This window comes from Bombina bombina, chromosome 8, assembly GCF_027579735.1.
Source record: "Bombina bombina isolate aBomBom1 chromosome 8, aBomBom1.pri, whole genome shotgun sequence".
In the NCBI taxonomy this organism is placed as follows: Eukaryota; Metazoa; Chordata; class Amphibia; order Anura; family Bombinatoridae; genus Bombina; species Bombina bombina.
Window position 1 is genome coordinate 313,455,875 of NC_069506.1, and position 27,560 is coordinate 313,483,434.

A 27,560-nucleotide genomic window follows, 5' to 3' on the forward strand; every position below is an offset into this window, starting at 1 on the left:
TGACCTCCATACACTGAACCACTGATGGCCGAGGAATGGACTGAAGTGCTCGGCAAGAATTTAGAATTTTTTAACTTTCTGACCTCCGTCAGAAATATTTTAATGTCTACCGAGTCTCAGAGTTCCCAGGAAAGGAACTCTTGTCAGTGGAACTAGTGAACTCTTTTCTATATTCACCTTCCAACCGTGAGTTCTTAGAAAAGCCAACACGATGTCCATGTGAGATTTGGCTAGATAGTAAGTGGACGCCTGAATCAAAATATCATCCAGATAGGGCGCCACTGCTATGCCCCGCAGCATTAGAACCGCCAGAAGGGACCCTAGCACCTTTGTGAAGATTCTGGGAGCTGTAGCCAACCCAAAAGGGAGGGCCACAAACTGGAAGTGTTTGTCCAGGAAGGCGAACCTGAGAAACTGGCGATGATCTTTGTGGATAGGAATGTGAAGATACGCGTCCTTCAAGTCCACGGTGGTCATATATTGACCCTCCTGGATCATCGGTAAAATTGTTGGTATGGTCTCCATCTTGAACGATGGGACTCTGAGAAATTTGTTTAGACATTTGAGGTCTAAAATCGGTCTGAAGGTTACCTCTTTTTTGGGAACCACAAACAGATTTGAGTAAAACCCCTGCCCCTGTTCTAGTTTTGGAACTGGACAGATTACACCCATGGTATAGAGGTCTTCTACACAGCGTAAGAACGCCTCTCTTTTTGTCTGGTCTACAGACAAACGTGAAAGATGAAATCTCCCTCTTGGGAGAAAATCCTTGAATTCTAGTAGATACCCCTGGGCCACTATTTCTAATGCCTGAGCGAAGAGAGAAAGTCTGCCCCTACTAGATCCGGTCCCGGATCGGGGGCTGCCCCTTCATGCTGTCTTGGTAGCAGCAGCGGGCTTCTTAGCCTGTTTACCTTTATTCTAGGTCTGGTTAGGTCTCCAGACTGACTTGGATTGTGCAAAATTCCCCTCCTGCTTTGTGGCGGAGGAGGAAGCAGAGGGTCCACCTTTAAAGTTTAGAAAGGAACGAAAATGATTTTGTTTAGCCCTCATTTTAACAGTCTTGTCCTGAGGAAGGGCATGACCTTTACCTCCAGTAATGTCGGAAATGATTTCCTTTAGTTCAGGCCCGAATAGGGTCTTCCCTTTAAAAGGAATAGCTAAAAGTTTAGATTTTGATGACACATCAGCAGACCAAGACTTAAGCCATAACGCTCTATGCGCTAAAATGGCAAAGCCTACATTTTTAGCCGCTAATTTAGCCATTTGAAAAGCGGCATCGGTAATATAAGAATTAGCTAGCTTGAGAGCCTTAATTCTATCCAAAATATCATCTAATGGGGTCTCAACCGTAAGAGACTCCTCTAGCACCTCAAACCAAAAAGTTGCTACAGTAGTAACTGGAACAATGCTCGCTATAGGTTGTAGAAGAAAACCCTGATGAATAAACAATTTCTGTAAAAGACCCTCTAATTTTTTATCCATAGGATCTTTAGGTAAGCCTACAGCCAAAATGACTGCATCGATTTTTTTTTTTTTTATTTAAAAGTTTTTATTTGTTTTAACAAGTATAACACTGACTGGGGATTCACAGATCCCCTACACATTATAGTACAAAGTAAACCATAGAGTACTAGAATGAAATACAAACAAACAAAAGGAAAAATCCATTAGAAAGGATACAACTGAGTCATTGAAGTATCCGAGATAGAAGTCAGTACATTACGCGAGAAATTATCAAGAGAGGGGGGGGGGGGGAGGGATTCATCCTTGTGGGTGGGGAGGGAAGGGGGGATTGAAGGGTACCTATCGTAATTTGTCTAAGGTGGGAAATATGTGCGTTACTATACCCTGACCTGGGGGAGCCATGTGGTGTCGTGTATTTCCGTCCAGTCAGCCCAGACCATCTCAAACAGGTCACTTTTGTCTAGACTATAGAATATATCCCTTTCCATGGTCTGCAAATAGGCCATGTTCCTAAGGATATCCGACCAGCCAGGGGGGGAAGCTTTCTTCCAGCATCTAGCAATACAGGTTTTGACTGAAGTTAGAAGGTAAACACAAAAGATCTGTTGGTGTTTGGGGAGGGCTTGTAGGTTTAAATGTAGAAGTGCTGTGGCAGGGCTTTTGGGCAGCTGTATCTTGAGAGCAGATAGAGTGCGGAAACACAGATTCCACAAGTGAGACAACCTGGGGCAGTCCCACCAGACGTGGAGCATGGTCCCCTGAGCTCCACATTCCCTCCAGCATTGTGGGGAGGACGTCGGGAACATCTTGGCTAATCGCACTGGGACCAGGTACCATTGGGAGACGACTTTATAGTGCGTTTCAAACATTGTCACACAATGCAAGGATTTTTTGGTCAGGGTAAGAGATCCTTGCCAGGCACTAGCCGAGATTCTAGTGTGGAGGATAGCGTCCCACTTGTTCAAATGCGGGGCCAGGTCCGGGGGTGCCGTGCCCTCTAGCAGACAGTAATGTCTCGACAGAGGTTTGTAGAGTCTGCGCCCACCCTTCCAAGTAGATTCCCATGGAGTAAGTGGGCGCGAAGCAGAGGGGGAAAAGCCCCAAATAGATAGGAAGCTCTTAATCCTGGTAAGCTCGAAGTGGAGGTAAGGTGGGACATCTTTACCAAGGCTGTCCCTAGACAACCTGAGATAGCCATCTCCACTGGCCGCAGACCAGAGATCCGAAACTTGTGTCACCCCCATTCTAGCCCATGTGTTGGGGTGTGTATCCGGGAGGCCCGTAAATAGGCCAGGGATAGAGGTAATTGGGGAGGGATGCGGCGCGATCAGCTTGCGGTGCCGGATCTTATCCCAAACCGCCAAGCACTCTACAATTACAAGGTTTTGGATGTTCAAGGTTCTACGACTGTGGACCGGGGTCCAGATTAAATCTTTTAGATAGATATCAAAGGGCAGTGAAGCTTGTTCGATATCCCTCCACCTGTCTTGAGATTGCAAAACTCCCCACTGGGAGATATGCGTGAGCATGGCTCCCTCATAATACTTAATTATGGATGGGGAGGCCAAACCCCCCAAGTGAACCGGGAACTGGAGTGTTTTATGGGCTATCCTCGGGGTTTTATTCTGCCAAATGAATTTGGTGCATTCGCTTTGGAATTGCAACAGTAAGTGGGAGGGTACTCTAATTGGTAGGCACCTAAATAGATAGGTGAGCCGTGGAAGGAATGACATCTTGAGAGAGGCTATGCGCCCCATCCAAGAGATGCTCTTGTGATCCCAGGTATTCTTTAACGCTCGCAGATCTGCCAGCAAGGGTGAGAAGTTATCTTTGACCATCTGTTTCAGGTCATTTGATATTTTAACACCAAGGTGTGTGATATTTTTATTATACCATTTAAAGTCGAATTGCCTCTGGAGGACCGAGATGTATTTTTGGGAGAAACCCCACCAGTAAATTTCTGTTTTGGGGACGTTAAGTTTGTAAAAGGAAAGAGAGCCAAAGGCCTCAAGTATATCCAGAAGTTTAGGGATGGTATGAAGAGGGTCTGCGGAGAACACAGTCACGTCGTCAGCAAATAAGGCAATGTTATGCTTAGAGCCCGAGAGTGTAATACCCATCAAGTCTTTGTTAGTGCGTATAGGTTCTGCAAGTGGCTCTATCGCCAGGGCAAACAGAAGTGGGGAGAGAGGGCAGCCCTGCCTCGTACCATTACGGATGGGGAATGGAGTTGAATGGAACCCCATTCCCCTAACCGTAGCTGTAGGGTTGGAATATAGGGCTTGGATAGCTAGGCGTATATCAGAGGGGAATTTGAGGACGTCTAGGGTCTCCCAAAGGTAACTCCATCTAACCCTATCGAAGGCCTTTTCGGCATCTAAAGAGATAACCGAAAAAGGCTTGTTCATTCTTGTTGATTCACAAACTATATTAATGAGGCGCCTGGTGTTATCAGGGCCCTCCCGGTTATGTATAAACCCCACTTGGTCTGGGTTGACCAGGGCAGGAAGAAGTTTGCAAATTCGATTCGCGATAAGCTTGGAATAGATTTTTATGTCCACATTTATAAGCGAAATAGGCCTATAATTGGGGCAGAGAGAGGGGTCTTTATTTGGTTTCGGGATCACAATGATCTCAGCCTCCAAAAATTCCCTTTTAAAGCTTCCTTCTTGCCTGGCACTGTTAAAAAACCTAAGGAGTAACGGCACTAGTTCTTGGCAGTAGGTTTTGTAGAACTGTGCGGGGAATCCGTCAGGGCCAGGGGCCTTGAGAGGTTTGAGTCGCTGGATGACCCGTTTAACTTCCAACTGAGTGAACGGATTAGTCAAGGACTCTTGTTGTTCCGTCGATAGGGAGGGTAGGTTTAAGGAATCGAGAAATTCTCTGATCTGGTTGGTGGAGGCAGGGGCCTTGATCTCAGTACCCTCAAGATCATAGAGCTTAGAGTAGTAGTCTGCGAAGCAGTCCCCTATCTGTGAGGGGAGCTTGTGAGTCTGGTTGTTGTAAAAGATTTGGTGTATGCGGGACGAGCTGTTCCTCTGGCGTAGTTTGTTCGCCAACAGTGTGTCTGCCCTGTTACCCTTGTAATAGAACATCTGTTTAAGCCTTGTGAGGTTCTCTTGGGTACGTCGCAATTCTAGATGGTTAATATGTGAGCGCACCGCTGAGATCTGAGAAGACAATGCTTCCGTGACTTTGGTTCTGTTAGCAGATTCCAGTAGTCTTAGTCTACAGTGGGCTTGGGCTAGGGAGAGGCCAGCTAATTTCTTAAGGCGGGCTTGCTCACGGATGATATAGCCTCTGGTTACCGCCTTAATGGCTCCCCAGAGTGTGTCATCGGCTGTCTGGCCGTTGTCGTTGAGTTGGATGAGATCTATAAGATCTCTTCGTAACTCCTCCCTAAAAGGGATGTCAGCTAGTATCTTACGTGGGAGAGACCATCTGCTTTTGTGGGGACAAGGATCACTGAGTTGTAAGTCCGCAAGTACCGGGTCATGGTCAGACCATGGGCATAGAGGGATATTGGACTGGAGCACTGAATCCAGAGTCCCGGCCGAGCAAAAAATATGATCCAACCTAGAATAGGTTTTGTGGACCTGGGAAAAATGAGTGAAGTCTCTATCCGTGGTGTGTAGAGAACGCCAGATATCGTAATATCCAAACTCGGACATGATTGCTTTGAATCGTGTAGAGAGGAGGGTCAGTTGGGGAGAGGGCCTATTTGGGTTTAACGTCTTACGGTCAAGGTCGGTGTCCCAAATCATGTTGTAGTCCCCTGCTATTATGACTCTGCCTTGTTTATGTTGGTCAATCAATCTCAGAATTTTCCTGAGACAAGCAGGCTGATGGGAGTTGGGTAAGTAGATCGAGACAAGGGTGTGTGTGACGTGGTCTAGCTTACATACTACAACTGTGAATCTGGCCTGAGGGTCTCTTAGTACCTGGATTTCCTCATAAGCTATCCCCCTGTGAATCATGATAGCGGTCCCTCTAGCTTTCTTTGTAAATGAGGAGCACTCAATGGTCGTGTACGATCGAGAGTGGAATCTGGTGGGGGAGGCTAACAGCCAGTGTGTCTCTTGTAAAAACACTACGTCAGGATTGTGGTGACGTAGCATACAGGAGAGTAAGCTCCTCTTGTAGGGAGAATTTAAGCCTCTGGAGTTATGTGTGCATAGTCGTAAACGGGACATTCTCTACCTCCTGTCCAGGAAAGTAAATGGGCAGGGGAGATATTTAGGAAACCTAGATCCCCTTCTCTGTGGGAGGTGTGGGGGGGCTGGGAATTAGGGGAAGTGGTTAGCACGTGAAAAGGAAATGTACTGACAGCACAGGTGGAAATAGTCCACCTAGTTGGAACCCTGGTGTGGGTTAACCAGTGGGGGGGGGAGCTAAGAGCGAATGTGTAACGAGGGGGGCTGGAAAGGCCAGCCCCACTCCAATATCTATATAAATAAGCAATAAGAAGGTAAACAAAAGTGCAAGTGAGTAAGTATCAACCTGTTCGCCCGTTAAGGGCATAACCTAAACAAAAACATCAATTTTAACATGGAAACCTGACAAGGAACAGTAAATGCAATAGGGTCAAAACACATAACCATAGTATATAGAATAGAATGGAGACAAATATGATTATACAGGTGCATAGTTAAGTCTATGTAGGCCCCACTCATTATTACATCGGTGTAACCCCCAAGAGTAGGGGGGGGAAGGGGGAACACATTCCACCACGTCACGTCCGTGTGACCCCAGGCATAGTAAATACGAATGCCGGGTATATTGCGTTAGCTGTAAAGGTAGTAGAAAGCACCTAGGTCTGTAATGAAGTGGTGGAACGCGGTCCCATACAATTAGTAGTTACAATTGCCAACACAATACCCACCCCATTCCGTAGCCTCAAAGTGTATAGGGTATTAAAGGCAGAGGTAAACATATTTAGTCGTATCAGGCCTGTGAAGTATGGTGGGCCTGTAAATCTGTAAAGATAGAACAATGATCATAATTAAATTTCTAAACACATAACCCTAACATACATGGGTCCATAGGGTATGGCCTAAGGGACCTTAGGAGGGGCATGTGTGGGGCCCAACCATCTCAGTTTCTCTGCCCTACTGCAAACTTAACTAATAGGCAAAAGTGGACATTCTGTAGCCTATCAGGTTCCTGAGGTGTGGCAAACAACCATAGCCACTTATCATGAGGACCGAGTCTCCAATTGAGTAGGATCTGGAGGCTGGAGTGTTTTAAGTCTCTTCGGTCCTTGTTCTTTCACCGACCACTCTGGGGCCGATACTCTCAGCTTAGATTGGGTCGCGGGAGGTCCCCTGGAGTCCACTGCCATAAGGCCCCATTGACCCAGGAGGGCAGTACCTTGAGCCAGAGAGGCCACCGTAAATGACTTATTGTCCTTTGTGATTATTAATTTGGTAGGGTAACCCCATCTGTATTTGATGTTCTCCCTGCGGAGGATCTGTGTGACCGGCTGAAAGTATCTACGGTGTTGTAGAGTGTGTGCAGATAGGTCGGGTAGCAGCTGTATGTCTTTGAACTTCTCTGAGATCTGCGGTTTCCTGAGGGCCGCCTGCATGAGCTTGTCTTTGAATGGAAAACTATGAAAACAGACTATGACGTCTCTCGGTTTCTCCTGTGAGACAGTTCTAGGTCGTAAGGCTCTATGAGCTCTTTCCATGGTATCGTTGAATCCGTCTGTCGGGCCCAGCAGGTCCCTAAATAGGTCTTTCAGGAAAGCTTGAAGTTCTGCAGGCTGGATGTCTTCCGGAATTCCTCTGAATCTTACGTTGTTTCTGCGAGACCTATCCTCCACATCAGCTAGTTTAAATTCCAGTTGGCTGATCTGGTCTGCCAGAGATTCGGAGTATGCCAACAGGTTGGTATGGTCAGTAGCAAGGTCGTCTTGTTTTCTTTCCAGGGAGTCCACTCTGTCCCCAATCTCAGAGATGTCCTTGCGGAGTTCAGCGTGATTGCGCTGAATTTCCTTAGTTATGGAAATGGTTTGATTTGCTAACATTTTTTTGAGGGTATCTTCTGTGATCAGGTGTTGTGATCGGACCTGAGGTGTAAGGTCGGGTTGAGATCCATCCCCAAGGGATTCAGAGTCACTCTGATCTTCCAGAGGATCTTCATTGCGGTGTTTATTTGGTTGCGTGAAGTGGTCTCGGACCGTCTTCTGCCCCTGGCCTGGTGTTTTCGAGTGTCTCTTAGTGTTGTTAGGCATTTTTAAATCAGGAAAGAATCCTGTTCTGAACAGGTAAGCCTGGGATTTAGAGATTGCTAGGGAGATATGCAGGTCCTACAGGTTGACAAATTGGGAAAAGGAAAATACACTTGCAAATTAGTATTACATGACTGAGTGGGGCCGGGCGTCCACTTATGACCTCTATCTCCACATGGCGGTGCCATACTGCTCCGCAACTCTGAGCAATTAGCTCAAGACACCGACCCACACAGAAACAGGGGCCCAGTGGAGCCTACTGTTATTTACCTTTGCTTTATAAAGAAAAACCTTAGTTAAGCCTAGACAAGGTATTCCCCCTCGGACCCAGGGAAAAGGGGGTACGACCTATTGGAAGGGAAAAGGGATAGAGGAGGTGACCAGCCTACGTGAGCAGGCCGGAAAGGGAGAGTCTGAAGGAAGGTTTAGTAAGAGCAAAAATGGAGAACACTTAAGTGGATTAGCAAGCATACACTACCAGAGTCTGTGTCTCCTGTCGATCCACTCACTGGGCAAGAGGCTGGGTTTGACCCCTCCCCTACCCCGCAAACAACTTATGTGCAGTCAACAGACAGGAGAGGCTAGGGTCTGAGCAGTGTGGGTCCCCTTGTCCTGAAAGGAAGACGTACAGGTTATATTATGGCAAAGCACTTAAGTAAATTAAAACACTCCACTCTGTGCAAAGGGCCACAGAGAATCATAAGCTGGCGCAGCAGCACAAACAGTCACAGTTCCAGATCAATACACTTTATATATACAGTCTGTAGTAACCTGTAGCCTGGGCTGCCTTGTGGTAGGAAGGCCACATGAGGAGCTTATGAATGTCCTGGAAGAAGGTGGCAGGAGAGTGGTAATTCAGGTGCCTGCAACATGTAGGTGTAAGTTTATCAGTGCCCTTAAGCTGTTATTTACTGGGATGGCAGGTTGATACAGTCTAGTGAGAGTTAGTGAGTGTGGACGGTTGTCTGTTCTTGACAAGGACACAGATGCTTAAACTGTCCCTTAAGCAGGGATACAAGGTGTCAGCAACAGCAGCTTACAGGCAGAGGATCTAAAGGCCCAGTTCTGATGTGGTTACCCTCCTAGGTAGGAGACTCTCTCCCCAAGGGGAGTTAGGAACGCAGCAGAGACTTGGCACTAAATGGCTATGAGATGTTGTGTTGCGTCTCCTAAAGTGATAATGACACCCAAACTACCAGGGGGAACTCAAGGCAGAACCTGATTAAGTTGAGGGTCTGGTGGGCCTAGTGGTGCGCAATAGAGGCCTCCTCAGGGTACTCCTCTCCCAGCCCCCAATGTGACACCCTGACTAGGGTAACAAAGTAGTAGTTTCAAGTGTTAGTTGTCCCCCCTCAGTTAGGCACTGTAAAGTCACAAGTAAGGGAATCCCTTGTATAGTAAAGGAGTGGCGTGGCTAGGGCTGTAACTCACCAGGTCCCTGCTGAGGTCTCGGCAGATGGCTGCTCCGGCAAGGCCTATTTTATAGGCAAGGTCCTCTCCAGTGTCTCCTCCCGATGTTAGAAGGGGTGATCTGGGCAGCAGCCCTGCTCAGGTTTCTGTGTCCTTTCCGCTTTGCAGCTTGACTTCAGAGAGCAAGGCCGGGGTGACGAAGTGGCGGCAAGATGGCGGCTATTCCCACCGCTTTCTTTTCCAATACAACCGCCAGGCTGAGCGGGGATCCAAGGCTGTGCCCCGTCCGCAATGATCACCAGTCTCCTTCTGCTGGTCGGATCGGGTCACACCTGAAGGCCAAACGTGGCTCGCTGCTTTTCAACCAGGGCGCGTCGGTCCCGGCGCCCTGTCTCGCTCACCGTCGACTGCGCTTCCCACCGCTGGCTGCCCGGCTCTCACCCAATCGATACGGCCGGTCCAAGTCAGTGTCGCTAGTGCCGGAGCGGAGCCCCGACCCTCCGGCACAGTCGGCAATCGCAGATGGGTAGATGTGTTGAGGGCAGGTAGATGGAACAGCTCCGGTCACTGCCCAAAGGTGTAGATAGTTCTGCAAATGCCCCAAAGCAGGGTGCCTGTCAAGGGTATAGGACAGGACACCTAAGGCTAGTCAGATAGTAGTATTCTTTTTTTTTATTTTTCTTTAGGGCAGAATAGGCTTTAATTTAGTTTTAAACTAATAAGTTGAGAGGAGCTCTAGCCTGAGACGTCCACTCTGCGCGGCAGTTAGCTCCGCCCCCCTCCATAGGATCTTTGATAGCACAACTGTCCTCAATAGGTATAGTTGTACGCTTAGCTAGGGTAGAAATAGCTCCCTCCACCTTAGGGACCGTCTGCCAGGAATCCCGAATGGTATCAGATATGGGAAACATTTTCTTAAACGTAGGAGGGGGAGAGAACGGAATGCCTGGTCTGTCCCATTCCTTAGTAACAATGTCCGAAATCCTTTTAGGGACTGGAAAAACATTAGTGTAAGTAGGGACCTCTAGATATTTATCCATTTTATACAATTTCTCTGGTTGTATTACAATAGGGTCGCAATCATCCAGAGTCGCTAAAACCTCCCGGAGTAACAGGCGGAGGTGTTCAAGCTTAAATTTAAAGGCCATCACGTCCGAGTCTGTTTGAGGGAACACATTTCCTGAGTCTGAAAGCTCTCCCTCAGACAGCAATACCCCTACCCCCAACTCAGAACACTGTGAGGGTACATCAGAAATGGCCAATAAAGCATCAGAGGGCTCAGCATTTACTCTAATACCTGACCTACTGCCCTTACCCTGTAAACCTGGCAGTTTAGATAATACCTCTGTAAGGGTAGTAGACATAACTGCAGCCATATCTTGTAGGGTAAAAGAATTAGACACACTAGAAGTACTTGGCGTCGCTTGAGTGGGCGTTAAAGGTTGTGACACTTGGGGAGAATTGAATGGCATAACCTGATTCTCTTCAGACTGAGAATCATCCTTAGACATACTTTTATCACTTAAAACATGTTCTTTGCAATGTAAGGCCCTTTCAGTACATGAGGGACACAATGTAAGTGGGGGTTCCACAATGGCTTCTAAACACATAGAGCACTGACTTTCTTCAATGTCAGACATGTTGAACAGGCTAGTAATAACCACAAAAAGTCTTGAAAACACTTTAGTGAAAAAACCAACAATCTGAAAAACGGTACTGCGCCTTTAAGAGAAAAAAGCGTACAATTTTCCCCAAAACTGCTCTAAAATGTTATAACTCTCACAATTTTAGCATATATGTGTTTTATCATGTACCTTAAGATTGCACCACAAGTAAGGGACAATTAACCCTCTATTGGAAAAAAAACGTTACCCAAAACGTTATCAAAAATAGAAAAGCAACCCCCTGCACCTCGCTACAGCTCTGCTGTGGCGCCTACCTGCCCTCAGGGGTCTGAGAAACCTCACTATCACTTTGTTAGGCTATATCTTCAGCTTAGGCCCAACGGAGCTGGAGTTTGCTGCCTGCATCTGAAAAACCACTGCGCAACTGAGGTGCGAAATTAGGCCCCGCCCATCCAAGACGATGTCTCTCTGCCTAGTAAAAACTGCTGTAAAGCGGTATAGGAACTAGCCATGTGGGGTTTTCTGTATTCCCCAATAACACTATAAGCCATGTGAAACCCTCCAGTGCCATCAACAATAAAAAACGTTTCCTCATAAAAACGTCATATTGCCCTTAAACATAAAACCGTTTCCTCTCAAAACGTTATGTTACCAGTGTCAAACATGCCGCCATACATTTTTAGCCCATAACATTCAGGTCCCAGTAATACCCCTTTCATACATGTAGGATTACTGCTTACCCCTTCCCTCATGGGGACTATATCAGCCAGTTCTGAAATACCACAGTCTCTCCAGAAAAAAATGACTGAACATAGCTCAATGCTTGTAGCATGAAAACGTTCCCCACACTGAAGCTTCTCAAGTACTCATCAGCCATTCTGTGGGAACTCCTCTGGATCTTAGTGACAACTGCTAAGATCATCAACCTCCAGGCAGGACTCTTCTTCCATCTGCTGCCTGAGGAAAAATAGCACTCACCGGTACCATTTAAAATAAAAAAGTCTTGCTTGAAGAAAATAAAAACTATAAATTTTATCACCTCTTTCACTTTACCTCTTCCTATTACTTAGAGTAGGCAAAGAGAATGACTGGGGGTGGAGAGAATGGAGGATAGAGATATATATATATATATATATATATATATATATATATATATATATATATATATATATATATATATATATATATATATATATATATATATATATATATATATATATATATATATATATATATATATATATATCTGCTGTGGTGCTCTTTGCCACTTCCTGTTAGCTGGAGGATAAAATCCCACAAGTAAGGATGAAATCCGTGGACTTGTATCTAGTAGAAGAAAAACAGGTTTCATGAAGCTTTATTATTGCAAAAAAATGTAAATGGGTTACAAATTGCATGTTTGGTACATAGAATACCCACTTCCTAAAGGATACAGCCACTCAAACCTGCCCTAGGCAACATATGACAACCAGCAGCAGCATTAAAGGATCAGTAAACACAGTAGATTTGCATAATCAACAAATGCGAGATAACAAGACAATACAGAAGCATTTACTCTGAATTTCAAATGAGTAGTAGATTCTTTTCTAACACATTTCAAAGTTATGTCTATTTCCACTCCCCCTGAACAGTGTGATAGCAATCAGCCAATCACAAATGCATATACGTAGAGTCTGCACATTATTTTTAATGGAAGTAAATTGGAAAGTTGTTTAAAATTACTGCTCTATCTGAATCATGAACGTTTAATTTTACCTGAGTGTCCCTTTAACTGCTAATTAGCCAGAGCACTTCATTGCTAGGTTTTTAGGATCACTAAATTAACACAAATATGATAATGCTTATACTGTACATTCATTGCAGCGTGTTCACTAACCCCAGTCACATTATTAGAACAGCATGATAAAGAATGGATAGTCATGCAGAAGTGATGATTTATCTACAGAGGGTACTCACCATAAACCATCTGGGTTTTTCTTTACTACTTGAAGCATCATAATGTGGATTTGTCTTATCAAACTGTGTGTGGTCAACATATGCTTCCTTAACAATCTGAATATATAAACAACAAACAATTAAATCACATAGAACAATGACCTATAAAACTGCTCTTCTAGTTTTTGTGTAAATATTTTGCTTGTCCCGAGCTCCCTTGAAAAGCCAAAAAAAGCAAAATCTGTAGCCTAGGTTTTCAAAATGCTGCAAATTGTCTAAAACAGCAATTTGATTTGCAGCGTTTAAGTTAGTTGCTTTTTGGCCTCTCAAGGGAGTGTGGGACAGAAAACAATTTTACACACAAGCAAGAGGTGGTTAAATGGACAGTCTAGACCAAATACTTATTCTTTATTAACTTATTCTTACATACCAGAGAAGCATCTTGTAACGGGTTCCATATCTATAAACTTGCAAGAAGTACAGGAAACTTTTAAATAATCATAATTTTTTAGCAAACGAAAATGGACGCCAAGCTCCGCCCACCTATTGCGTGTATATTTTGATATGTTAAGTTTCTCCAATCACGATCAACTTGTGAATAAGTTTTCCTACTTGCACATGCTGATTTGTGCATGTGCAATTTGAAATAGCTAACTGAAAAATATTAAATTGGCACTGCTAATCTGTCATACAAGAACAGCTAACTGGACAAGAAGAAAGCTGTGGGCGGAGCTTTTTGTCTCCTAACAAACAATAAATATTTAAAGTGAAAGTTAACCATAGCTTTTTTGAAACGCTAGTGTTGACTGTGGAAACAAATAAAGGGCACTTTCATTAATGAAGTATAATATACTTCATGCAGAAAGTGCCTTTATTCGTTTCAACCGTTCACAGCTGCTACGGCAGCCCACGGTCAAAAAAATTTTTTGCTAAGAAGTGACGTTTTCACCTCTTAGTCAATAGCCGTGCGGTAAATCCGGGTTTGGTGCCCATGGGAGCCGGATTTACCACACGGCTATTTGCTAAGAGGTGAAAACGTCACTTCTTAGCAAAAAAATTTTTTGACCGTGGGCTGCCGTAGCAGCTGTGAACGGTTGAAACGAATAAAGGCACTTTCTGCATGAAGTATCTTATACTTCATGAATGAAAGTGCCCTTTGTTTCAACAGTCAACCCTAGCGTTTCAAAAACGGTATGGTTGACTTTCACTTTAAAAGTTTTTTTGTACTACTTACAAGCTTATAGATGTGGGACCAGTTGTAAGATGCTTGCCTGGTATGTAACAATAAATAATCAAAATGATGAATTATGTCTAGACAGTTCACCCAAAAAATCTCTCCCCCTTTAAATTATTCCCAATGATCCTTTTAACCTGCTAGAGTGTATTAAATTGGTTACAAGTAGCTCCTTTACGCCTATTTCAGCATTTGAAATAGCTGATTTAGCCTGTGGTATCACCACCTACACTGAACAAATTAATACTGGAGTATAAGCTATTGAATAGCCTAAGTATACACAGCCAGCAGAAGAGATTACACTCTCAGTGGGATGCAGGATAGTTTAAGTAATAAAATTATAATTTTCCATTGTTCTCTCTATGTATTGACCTTTGGTGTTCCAGCCAAATAAAATATAAGGAAGCAAATCTGTTTACACAAACTTAGAACATAATGAGATCTGATATCACCTTTAAGTTCAACCCATTGTAATAGGCTGTGGTTTCAAAGCACAAAATCAGCTACTTCATATACACAAATAAGCATGAAAATTGAATTCCTCAAATATTTTATTCTCTGCAGTTGGTATAACAAGTCATTTAAAATACATTAATGGAAAAACAATTTTACAGTGTACTGTCCCTTTAAAGGATTTAAAAAAGTATGGCCAAAAATATTTGAAAAGTTCTAAAATTCTTTAAAAAAAATAAATGAAAAAGTGTTTTCTAATGTACTAAAAAATGAATGCAGAAATGTACTTGTGCAAAATATTGGGGATGATAATGCAGCTCTATTATTGCTTTAAACATTTTAAACTATTCCAGTGGTGCAGCTCTCTACAGAAGTATAAACAAATATTACGGACAAAATAGTTGCTGCACATGTGCAAACAAGTCAGCACTGGAATGCAGTGAAAGCTAGATTAGAACATGGCTGTGTCCATGACTAGAAGTGGGTGGGGAAAAACCTCAATACTATACGTATAAAATGTATTTAGTGTTTAACTTCCCTTTAAGGGATATTAAAATATTTGTATATATGCATCAGAAACCAATCACTGTATTGCAAAAGACCTGCATATAAAATAAAAAATTTTAAAGCATTCTTTTAGCGAATGTTTTGCAGCACGTAGCCCTTTAAACACTTATAGGTTTCTTATCTCTGTTGCTGTGGCCGGTTGGACAGATGTATATTATTTTTCCACACGATTTTGAAGACTAAACCTTTGTTGTGACACAGAAGTGATACAAGAACTTCACACTCACCTTCACAATACCAGCAATTCCCGGCTCTTTGCAGTTACTGTGATAGAAAAAGGCTTCCTGACCTATCTTCATTGATTTCATGAAGTTCCGCGCCTGCAGAGAATACGATAGGTTACCCCCAGCTCTAACTAATCAATTCAGTAGTGTGAAGACAAGGAAATAATGATGTCAGCAGACATATTTATCTCCTTTTAATTGTGTAAGAGACCAACCTGGTAATTCCTGACTCCATCCCAGCAGGCTCTCTGGTCTGGCTGTCCCTTTAAGTCTTCAATCCCAAACTGAAAAGCAACAAGTATTTCATTCAGAGTAATGGTAATTAGAGGTTCAAACAAAAACATTTAAAATGGACATGAATCTCCAAATAAAAAACTTTTATGTTTAAGAAAGAGCAGCAACTTTAACAGACATTTTACTTTTTGTTGAAAAGCATACTTAAAAAGGGAAGGTAATAAAAAATGATAAATCGTATGTATAAAAAAAGTCTGCAATATACTTTCATTATTTATTTTGTCCCCTTTTCCTGCAATTTCATTCTGAAATTGTAAGCATTTCTGTTCCTATTAGAAATGGAAGTGCAGAACACTGTTAAATTCCTCACAACCATTGGCTGCACACTCTAGTGACCTATTTTTAACTGTCTCTAATTGGCCACAGGAGAAAAGGTAACCTAAGTTACAACATGGCAACTCCCATTGTTTTATAGACACTAAAACTTTACACTTTTTTTGTCAATATTTAAACAGCTAATGAAACTTAAAAAATACATCTACATGTTATTCTCAGACTAATCTTTTCTTGGAATGCATCATTTTATCTAGAATTTATTTAGTGTTTAATGTCCCTTAAGTAGGCTTAGTGGACACACTGGAGCTAGCTGCTGATATCTGGTTACACGTCTCGTCATTGTCTCACCTGATGTGTTCAGTTAGCTCCCAGTAGTGCACTGCTGCTCCGTATCCGTCCTCAGCCATTAATGCATGATCTGATTGGTCTGTGTCTCCGTGAGGTCACTGAATGCAGAACCAATCAGATAAGATCATGCATTATCAGCCGAATGGCAGATACGCTCCAGAGAGTTCCGTTCTAATCAGAGTTTCAAGCACCGCAACCGCCCCTGGGAACCAAACCATGGGTCCCATCCCCACAACATACTTTTAAAGGTTCTCGGACAGACCGGACTGTTATCTGATGGACATTTGTCAGTCATTTTATCTGTCACACATGCATTCTGTCTGAGAACCTTTAAAAGCATGTTGTGGGGGGTGGGACCCATGGTTAGTTTCCCAGAGGCAGTTGCGGTGCCCGAGGCTCTGATTAGAACAGTAGTCTCTGGAGTGTATCTGCCCATAGCCACTAATGTATGATCTTATCCAGTGACCTCACGGAGACACGGACCAACCAGATCATGCATTAACGGCTGAGGGCAGATACGCTCCAGAGAGTTCTGTTCTAATCAGAGCCTTGGGCACGGCAACCGCCTCTGGGAACCTAAACATGGGTCCCACCCCCCCACAACATGCTTTTAAAGTTTCTCGGACAAAATGTGTGTTGCGACAGACAGTCCGGTCTGTCTAAGAACACAAAAATGTTTAATTTCCTGTTGTTGTAACAAAAACATTGTACAAAACTTAAGTGTTTGTATAATCCAAAATAACAATGTTTAATTTACTGTTGGTGTGTTTTCCTAGCATTACCCGTGTAAAGCCAAATGTATGATTTTATTAGCTTTATCCAGAAGCGTTTGGGTAATCCTAGGATTACCCGGATTTCTGGCTTTACCCGTAACATATACACACACATAAATATATGTTTATTTATTGCTGCGATCAGGGTAAGTTGCACCAGTATTTAATCTACCCCTATGTATTTAACCCTTTGCAAGGCAAAACACAGTTTTATGCAAGTAATAGTGCACTATGTCCCTTTAAATGGTTTAAAATGGAAACTTGAATCTCTAAACCCTCACTAATGTAGTTTGACCAATCATATGGTCGTCATTAGGTCAGGGTTCCAATTAGCAAAAGTTAACTCGGTATAAATTTAAATTAATATAGCAGTATCTGTTGTGCGCTTCCTACTGATGCTAATTGGCCTATAAACAAATCCTTCCAAAGCTCAGTGTCTATCAAGCAATGAGCATAAACAGGAAGTACCTATCGGCCAATGAGCAATAAATAGGAGGAGTTACACAACTGATACAGTGTTTTTAGTTTCAATTTAAATGTAATGTTTCCTTTAAAATAAACCAGCATGTTTAGAAGTTGCTCTATCATATTGAAGACTTTTCTTTAGTACCGTGTTCCTTTAAGAGAAGTCCATTCTCATCTCTTACCTTCATTTCCACCCCCTTCTCTATGCGGCTCTCAGGCTCAGATTTCATCAGCCAGTGTGCGTATTCTTGTTGCGTCTGCTCACTGGGCTTCACCGCTTTCTTCTTCACTCTTTTGCTGTCGCTCTTCCCTTGGGATTGTTCCTCCTCAGGCCCTACAAGGCTGGCTGGTTCCTTGGATTCTTAGCCAGATACATAAAAAGTTATTGAGTATACTTTGAAGACATTTTAATGGTGCTGTAAAGTCAAAACTAAATTTTCCTGATTCAGAGAGAGCATGCAATTAAAAAAAAAAAAAAAAAAAAAAAAAAAAAACAGTACTCTAATTTACGTCTATTATATAAATTTGCTTTGTACTCTTGGTATCATTTGTTGAAGGCTCAGGAGCAGCAGTGTATTACTGAGAGCTCACTGCTGATTGATGGTGGCACAGATATACCTCGCCATTGGCACACAAGATGTGTTCAGCTAGCTCCCAATAGTGAATTGCTGCAACGTCAAAGGATGCCAAGCCTGAAGCAAATTTGATAATGGAAGTTGGAAAGTTGTTTAAAATTCTATGTTCTGTCTGATTCATGAAAGAACAATTTTGGGTTTCATGTCCCTTTAATGCTCCAGCTGGTAGAATAGAGCTATTTGTTTCGGCACAAGATTCTGCAGCCGAGTGATAGTCATGATGAGTGGTCGTAGCCATTTGTAGCACAAAGAAGGAGAAAACCCAAGAAACACCTGCTTCAGGGTGAACGGCTTTTCACTGTTCATGTGGATATTTTCAAAAGGGCTTTATTTGAAATTCTGTTGCTGAATTTGATCCAATAAGAGCCCCTCTTTGTGCACAAGCACATACACATTTTTTTCTAGGGATAGGAAACCCACATTTTTTTCTAGGGATAGGAAACCCACATTTTTTTCTAGGGATAGGAAACCCACATTTTTTTCTTTCATGATTCAGATAGCGCAGCAATTTTAAGCAACTTTAATTTACTCATATTTTCACATTTTTCTTTGTTTTCTTGATATATTTATTTGGTTCAGTATCCAGGGTAGCGCTTGCTGATTGGTGGCTACATTTAGACACCAATCAGAAAGTGCCACCCAGGTTTTGAACCAAAAATGGGCCAGCTCCTAAGCTTACATTCCTGCTTTTCAAATAAAGATACCAAGAGAACGAAGACATTTTGATAATAAAAGTTAATTAGAAAGTTGCTTAAAATTGCTGCTCTGTCTGAATCGTGAAAATAAAAACAAAAAACACAAATTGGGTTTCATATCCCTTTAACAAAAAACTGCTAAAGAAACAGTCAAAATGATCAAATATAATGGTATCCATTGCGCTTATATCCACAGACATACTGAAAATGGCTCAGCAGTGTGATTGTGCTTAGCGCACGTATGACACATGAACACTCCTGTCTTGAGTATATAACACAAACAATGTTTCTAACAGTGCTCAATACATGTGCACGTTCCTCAGCCTACCACAGTATACTCTCATGGAAAGGAGAAACGTGTGTCACACACAAAATCTCACTGATTTTCAAACCTGTCCAAAGGACTCCCTAACAGACCAGCTAATTAGCAAACATGGTTATTAACCGCGTCTCACACAAAGTAATCCTGAAAATCTGGCCTGTTAGGGAGGCCTGAGGACAGGTTTGAAAACTAGTGCACTATCTGAATGATGAAATTTACCACCAGCTACTGGCATTGAATAGTCCCCACTCCTGGCGCTATGTCTATCATTTTTAGAAAGCTGAGCTAAATGCCTAATTTTACTTGCTAAAGATGCTGGGTATAGCGGCAGGACTAGTCAATGTCTACTTGCCTCTGGTACGATTCTCATTGGCTGAGACTCACAATATCCGGAAACAAATACATTTATCAGTTAAGCATACATTTTAGTTTCTTTCCTAAGATATGGTGAGTCCACGGCTTCATCAATTACTGTTGGGAACTAATACCCAAGCTAGAGGACACAGATGAATAGGGAGGGACAAGACAGGTAGACTTAAACAGAAGGCACCACCTCTTGAAAAACCGTTCTCCCAAAAAATACCTCATCCTAGGCAAAAGTAACAATTTTGTAAAATTTGGAAAGAGTATGCAAGGAGAATCAAGTTGCAGTCTTGCAAATCTGGTCCACAGAAACTTCATTCTTGAAAGCCCAAGAAGATGAGACAGTCCTCATGTAATAAGCCATAACTCTCTCAGGAGACTGCAACCCCTCAGTCTGAAAAGAAAAACAAATAAAACTTCTCAACCAGAGAAAAGAGAAGTAGCAGAAGCTTTTTGTTACAGAGAAAACAGAAGTAAAAAAAAAATAATAAATAATAAGCACGCACAACATCCCAATTGTGCACACACATTCCTCAAAAGATAAGAATGAGGACACAGAGGGAACAACAAATTCCCAAACAATATTTCCACTTATGATAAAAAAAAAAACGCCTTATCCGAAAAAAGATTAAAGCGAATCACACTGCAAAGCCGAGAGTACCTAAACTCTCCGAGAAGAAGATATAGCAAAAAAAGAAAACTTCCAAGATAAAAATTTTTAAATCTATGGAATGCTATGAGCCTGCTACAAAACCTAAAAACAAGGTTAAAGCTCCAATAGGAGCAACAGACTTAAACACAGGCCTGATACTAACCAGGGTCTGACAAAAAGGTTACACGTCTGGCACAATTACCAGACACTTGTGTAAAAAAGGATAACACAGAAATCTGAGCCTTCAGAAAACTGACTGACAAACTGTCTTCCAGACCATCCCGGAGAAGGACAAAACCCCTAGGAATCCTGACCCTACTTCCAAGAGTAGACAATGTATTCACACCAAAACTTATGGTAAAAGTTACTAGCAACAGGTTTGCAAGCCCGAATCATGGTCTCAATGACCGATTCAGAAAACCACGCTTAGACAGAACTAAGCATTCAACCTCCAAGCAGAAAGCTTCAGAGAAAAAGAAAGTTGGATGAAAGAATGGACGCTGAATTAGAAGGTCCTTCATTAGGAACAACAAGGTGGAAGAATTACATCTCTGCTGGGTCTGTATACCAGATCCTGTGAGACTATGCAGGAACTATTAAAATACTGATGCTCACTCCCATTTGATACGAGCAATGACTCGTGGAAGGAGAGCAAACTGAGGAACAGGGATGTCAGACTGAAATCCCCAGGAATCGCCAGGGTATTTAACAGAGCAGCCTTCTGATCTCTGACCTTTAACATAACTTGGAAGCTTGGCTACTGCCATCTCCAACTCCAGCAACCCCCCCATTTCAGGGTTAACTAGAGAACACATCCGGGAGAAGCACCCACTCCCCGGCATGAAAAATCTGTCTGCTCAAGAAGTCCGCTCCCGGTATTCACTCCTGAAATGTGAATAGTGGATAAACAACGAATGTGAGCATCCGCCCACCGAACAATCCACGCCAATCATGGCAGAGGAACTCCAGGTTCCTCCAGGGTGGTTAATGTAAACCACCAAGACAAAATTGTTCAATTATAACCTGAAAAATTAGTTAAGACGACTGAGGCCAAGCCATCAGAGCATTGAAGATCGCTCTCAACTCCAAGATGGCTATGGGGAGAGCAGACCCCAAGTCCATAATCACCAACCCAACAGGCTAGCGACCGTGGTCACTATTACTCAGGAAGGACTCCAGAAGCATGTGCCCCGAGACAGATGCTCCTGAGCAAACCAAAAGATTCTGGGGAAGGCGAACAACGATCCTGCTACCTCTCGCAAGCTAAGCGAGCGCTCTACCACTTATTCCCCTCTCTGATCCACCTGGAAGAATCTCATGTCGACAGATCTTGATCTATCCACCGAGACAGAGCCACAAGATCCCCGGTCCACTATCTGAACATGCATAACAGCAGACTCTCAGATTAAATCGAGCAAAGGGATGATGTCCAATGAAACAACCATCAGACCAATTACCTCCATACATTGATTCACTGAAGGGCCAAATAATAGAGTGCCTAAAGAGGCAAGCATCCTCTATTTTCTGACCTTTGTCAGAAATATTTTCAGATATAGGGAAAATTATTATGGTCCCTAAGAAAACTACCCCTGTAGTTGGAACAAGGGAACTCATTTTCAGATTCACTTCCCATCCATGGGAATGAAGAAAAGACAACAAGATCTCTATATGAGAGTCAGCTTGTCAAAAAGATGGCGCCTGAACATTATGTCATCCAGAAGGGGCACCACAGCAATTCCCCGAAACCTGATCACTGCCAAGATAGACCCCTTTGGGATCCGAGGCAAGGCCAAAGGGAAGAGCCACAAACTTAAAGTGTTTGTGTAGAAAGCAAATCTCAGGAGCTTGAAAATATGCGTCCTCCAGGTCTATTGTCAGCATGAACTGACCCTCTTAGACCAAAGGAAGAATGGAACCAATGGTTTCAATAGTGAAGGACAGTACCCTGATCCGACTAGATGAGACACTTTAGGTCTAAAAAAGGACGAAAAATTCCCTCTTTTTCGGGAACCATGAACAGGAAGAATAGAATCCTAGAACCTGTTCCCTTACAGGAACTGGAGCTATCACTCACAGGGAAGACAAGTCCCAAACGCACTTCAAAAATGCCTCTCTGTTATCTGGATTGCAGAAAAATTTGAGAGGTAGAACCTGCCTATAGGAGGAAATGTACGAATTCTATTTAGAAATCCTAAGATACTATGTCCACAGCCTATCTGGGACATCTCATATCCATGTTTAAAGAAAAACAGAGATTCAGCCCCCCGCATTCCATCTTGTTTTGTGGTAGAAAAGACCCTTTCCACCCAAAATATTTCTGTCACATCAGGACCAAAACAAGGTCTTACCCTTGTAAGGAAGTGCCAGAAGCTTGGACTCAGAGAAAAAATCCACTGACCAAGAAATAGCCACAAAGCCCAGCGGGCTAGCACAGCGAAGCCAGATATCTTGGCTCCCGGCTAAAAGACATGCAAGGTAGCATCAGAAAGAATTGGCTAGCTTAAGGGCCTTAATTCTGTTCTGAATCTCCTCCAAAGGAGTCCCTACAAAAATGGAATCAGACAAGGCGTTGCACCAATAAAATGCTGCACAGTGGCAATACAAACTTCCATATAAGCCTCCAGCTTAGTCCATTGATCCTTAAAAGAGCATCTATCCTCTATAGGGATCATAGTTCTCTTAGCCAGAGTAGAAATGGCCCCTACTACTTAGGCACCTTGCGCCATGATATTTAATGGAGACAGCGACAGGAATTATCCTTTTTAAAGACAGGAGACAGGGAAAAAGGAATCCCTGACTTCTCCCATTCCTGTGAAAAATCTCCTAGCACGATCTGTAACAGGAAAAACTTCCCAGTGAAATCCTAGTATTTATAAAGTTTACTAGATTCTCTAGGGTTGACAACGACAAGCGTATCGAAGCCGTCCCAAGTAGCCAAAACCTTCTTTAACAGTAGACGAAGCATCAGATGAAGGAATTATACTGTCAGAGACTGAGATTTTACCCTCAGAGGCTACAGACATATCCTCCTCATCGGACTTATGAGGGAGGGCAACCTGTGTAGCAGTAAGCGGAACAGAAACCTTACTATCTGAACTCAAATTTCCTCTAGCATTTTCCCTTTAACATAGGAAAATCAGATAATGCCACAGAAACTGCAAAAGATAGCTGTACAGCAAAATCCATATGCAAATACACTCCTCCAGGAGATCAAGAGGAACCCAGGGCACTGCATGAGACGCCATTGAGGCTTGGGACGTTAGAGGAGAAAACTGTGGCATTGCCTAAACAGCATCATCCTAAGAGACATAGGGCTCAGTGGGCAACCATCTATCAATTTATGTAGCACAGAATTGCATATGCCAAACAATTTGTGCAACAGAGTATAAACACCCTAAATCAAATGACACAGGTGTCCTTTGACAAAAACATTAAAATATTTATTATTTTTTTAAGTTACTTTCACTTAAAAAACTTGAGAGTTTACATAAAACATGTGAAAACTGTACTTTCCTTTGGCCTTAGCTGCAGTTCTGATCTGCAACAGAAAAAAATTGTAGAAGGAGTAGCACTACAGGTTTACCAACTAGTTGGCCACTATAATTTCCTTAATACAAAAAAACAGCATAGAGCTCTCCTGCCGATCTAGATCAATAGGATATCGGCAGAAGAGAGGACGTTGCTCTGCTTAGAAGAAAGTGGAAGCGGGTCACGTGATACTCCCAGTGCGCAACTCTCTCTCCGCCAAGAGACTTGTAATGGTGGATATAAAAACCCCTATTTTGGGACTGGAGATAGCTTAGCGCTGCAACCAACAAGCTAGCCAAACCCACAAAAAAATAAAGCACAACATCTTATTCCTGGAAAAACTCCCTTCATTTAGAGAATTACAAGATGTTGGCAGCCGCTCCGCTCACATAAGACAAACGGAGGCGGGTCACGTGGCTAGCCTAAGAGAAATTATTCAGAGACATATCAAACGCGCCTTTCTCCCTCAGAAAAACAAATTGCAAGTGAAATAACCCGGATTGTCAACGTATAGACAACATAAAGGGTTAGAGGCAAGAGCTATTGCCGACAATAGCTCTAACGTACCCCACAGCAATACACCTCATTAGCCCAATCTGAATCCATTGCACACTACATAAGACAAACGGAAAGTGTGCAAACAAACCAACAGCCTGCCAGTTTGATAAAACCTAGGATTCTAAAGTACAGGGGGATATGCTTAAAATTCCCAATTAAAAGAATTAAATCTTAGGAATCACAAAGTGCCTGCTTCCTGCTAACAAATATCCTGTATAAAGAATATATATGTCCCATAAAGTTGCCCATCTCCTTCTAGAAGACAAAAAAGGCACTTGCCTGCATTCTAGCCGTCCGGCAGGAGGACAGCTCACACAGCGTGGAAGGAAGCCAACTCCTTACAGAGGCCTGTGGAAAAAAGAAAGATCAGAGCAAACTTACTCTGGCTTCCCATACTAGGGTAGTAAATATGTTAGGAAAACGCAGCAAGGCCCACCATACAAGTTCCTAACTGCTTTTAAACCACCACTACTCTACTGAAGAGATTAACGTGGACTAATGTTAGACCCAATCCTTGAAACAAAGGAAAGATCATAGTAAGCCTACTATGGCTTTCTAAAAACAATAAAATCTTGCTTATAGCGAAGAATCTTCAGACACCAAAAACTTCAACTTCTCCATGAACAGAGGCAAAGAGAATAACTGGGGGTTGTGGGAAGGGAAGTGTTGCTGTGGTGCTATTTGCCTCCTCCTTCTGGCCAGGAGTGATATTACCAACAGTAATTGATGAAGCCGTGGACTAACCATATCTTAGGAAAGAAAATAAATTAAACAGATATACAAAAATAAATGAATCAGATATACAAAAATGTGTTCTAATGAAGGCTCCAACTAAAATATTCCAGTGTACTGGTTACAGTGCCTTTAAACTGCCCTTTAATCTGCCCTTGTAGGCTGTTACAAGCAAACACTTGTCGGGGCAAATGTCCGAATGATGAATTTATGAGTTTATCTACCATCTCTCATACAGAAGATAAAACTGGAAATGTAATGTACAAAAAAAAATAATGAGAGGCCTGACTTATTTCTGAATATCACTGTTAGGCACTCTGCAATCTAGTTGAGCATCATGGGAAATGTAAATCTGAAACATCGCGGGTGCCAAGGTTAGCCATCACTGAATTATGAACATACAATTAAAACAACTTTCAAGTTTACTTCTATTATCTAATCTGCTTAGTTCCCTTGGTATCCTTTAATATGATAAACATTTTCAATGCTTATTGCACATATTAAATAAATTCATATTAAATGATGCAATTAATTTATGCCTTGTATAGCAGAAAATTTTATTTCACTGCCCCCACACAGCTACTACATAATGCCACCTGGCTGGCAACATACTCTGTGGAGAACACTGTACACCCTTTTCTCTCTAAGATTTCTCTGATACTCACTCTTTGGTGGAGAATTCTCTCTTTTCCTTTTAATACGGGCCATGACTGACTATCTTCTATAAATTGTTCTCCTGAAAACAAATAAAAGAAAAAACAAAGATACGTTTAGAAGAAAAAGGTAGACAATATCAATTTAAGACATGAGAACGGATTATGACATTTACTTGTGGGAGGGGGTCTACAGCGGGCGTTCAAATCTCACGGCAAGCTTTACCACTCTTAAACCCCACTGGGAGTGTAACTTCTGTCTATATTTGCACAGCTTTTCTTCAGCCTATGTTTAAAGTAACAGTCTAGTCAAAATTAACCTTTTTATGATTCAGTTAGGGCATGCAATGTTAAACAACTTTCCAATTTACTTTTATCATCAAAATTGCTTTGTTTGTTGAAAGCTAAACCTATGTAAGCTCATATGCCAATGTCTTATCCTTTAAAGGGCGCCTCTTATCTTAGTAGAGAGTTTTTCACAGCTAGACAGCACTATTTAATGTTATATAACTTTGTGCTCACACCCGTGGAGTTTCTTATGAGAAGGCACTAATTGGCTAAAATGTAAGTCTGTCAAAAGAACTGTGATGAGGGGGTAGTCTGATGAGGCTTAGATATAAAGGTAATCACAGAGGTAAAAAGTGTATTAACATAACCGTGTTGGTTATGCAAAACTGGGGAATGGGTAATAAACAATATAAATTCTGGAGTAGACTGTCCCTTTAAACAAAACCTCCCCTAGTTGAATGGAATTTTTGTTTCTCATTGGCTTAGCACATAAGTGTCATCTGACATGAATTTTACCACAGGCTCTCATAGAAAACTATTATTTCACTATACTTCCGCACACAGGATATATATATTTTTGAGAGAGCTATTGGTTTGAATTGTTCTCCAATCAGCACTCTAGCTTCAACAGATGGCAACATATGGGGAGAGTGCTGATTGGACAACAATTCAAACCTTTAGCTCACAGAACAACTGACTTTTGAAGTGGGTGGCGGAGGGTGGGGAATTCAAATTTCATATCTACTGTACATAAGAGAGTACGTTACAGAGCATCTTTATTATTACTGATTAATTAAACTCCATCAAAAATATCACTAACATTCCGGATCTGTTTTTATAAAGGGGAGAGCTTACCATCACTTTAAAAGGACAGCGTACTTAAAGTGAAGGTCAATTTTTGGGTTCCATAATACATTATTTTGAAGCTTATAGTATAAACACTTAGTCGCTCACTTTATATCTCTAAATAACGCATCCGTTGCAAATAAACAGTTATTATAATGTACCTCCGTTATTGCTCTAATCTCCGCCCATACAGCACTTCCTTATTCAGTTGCATTCTTTCTTTCAAGCGGACTACGCTCGTGCACCGTGTGTTGTTTCTAAATGCGCATGCGTAGCCACATCTAAACAGCGCATGCGTTTCATTTACGGCCGTAACTTTGTATGCAATACAACAAATACAACAAATTCGTGGGTTAGATGAGATCGCTGCTAGTTTGTTAGGATGCGGGAGACAGATGCTGCTGATTCAATGTATCAAAAAATATGACAGTGGAGAACGCATGCGCGTAACCTGAACGAGCATGCAGATGATGACGCGCTGTTTAATTGCACGCATGCGCATATTGTTTCAATGACGAAACAGAAAAGGGGCTGGACGCCACGGGGGTAAACCAAACATTGGAGAGAAAAACTGTCAATCAATAAAGGCACTGTGACGGGCGGATTGTAATGCTGAAACGGAGCGCATTCAGATCGTAAAATATAAAACTTTTTATTGCATTTTTCTATGATTTGATGAATGAACCTCATATTAATTATAGCTAACTTATTGAAAAATTATAAACACAACCCCGGACTTGACCTTCACTTTAAAAAAAAAAAAATATATATATTGTTTAAAAAGATGTATTTTTTTACCCATTCCCTAGTTTTTCAAAACCAACAGTTATATTATTATACTTTTAACCTCTGTGTTTACCTTGTATCTAAGCCTCTGCAGACTGCTCACTTATCTCAGTGCTTTTGACAGACTTGCATTTTAGCCAATCAGTGCTGACTCAAATAACTCCACGAGTGAGCACAATGTTATTTATATGGCACATAT

The 27,560-nt window shown here is 42.2% G+C and overlaps 1 protein-coding gene across 5 annotated transcripts in view; it reads right to left on the bottom strand.

Moving 5' to 3' along the window:
• Positions 1-27,560, bottom strand: part of THYN1 (thymocyte nuclear protein 1) — a 79,177-nt gene that overhangs the window by 50,220 nt on the left and 1,397 nt on the right. For all 5 annotated transcript variants that reach the window (XM_053691516.1, XM_053691515.1, XM_053691513.1 and 2 more), the window contains exons 2-6: positions 25,454-25,524; positions 17,486-17,664; positions 15,363-15,431; positions 15,151-15,243; positions 12,691-12,786 (exon numbers count right to left, since the gene is read on the bottom strand). In XM_053691516.1, the coding sequence (XP_053547491.1) occupies positions 12,691-12,786; positions 15,151-15,243; positions 15,363-15,431; positions 17,486-17,664; positions 25,454-25,496 (480 nt within the window). In that variant the 5' untranslated portion in view covers positions 25,497-25,524. The remainder of the gene's footprint in view (positions 1-12,690; positions 12,787-15,150; positions 15,244-15,362; positions 15,432-17,485; positions 17,665-25,453; positions 25,525-27,560) is intronic.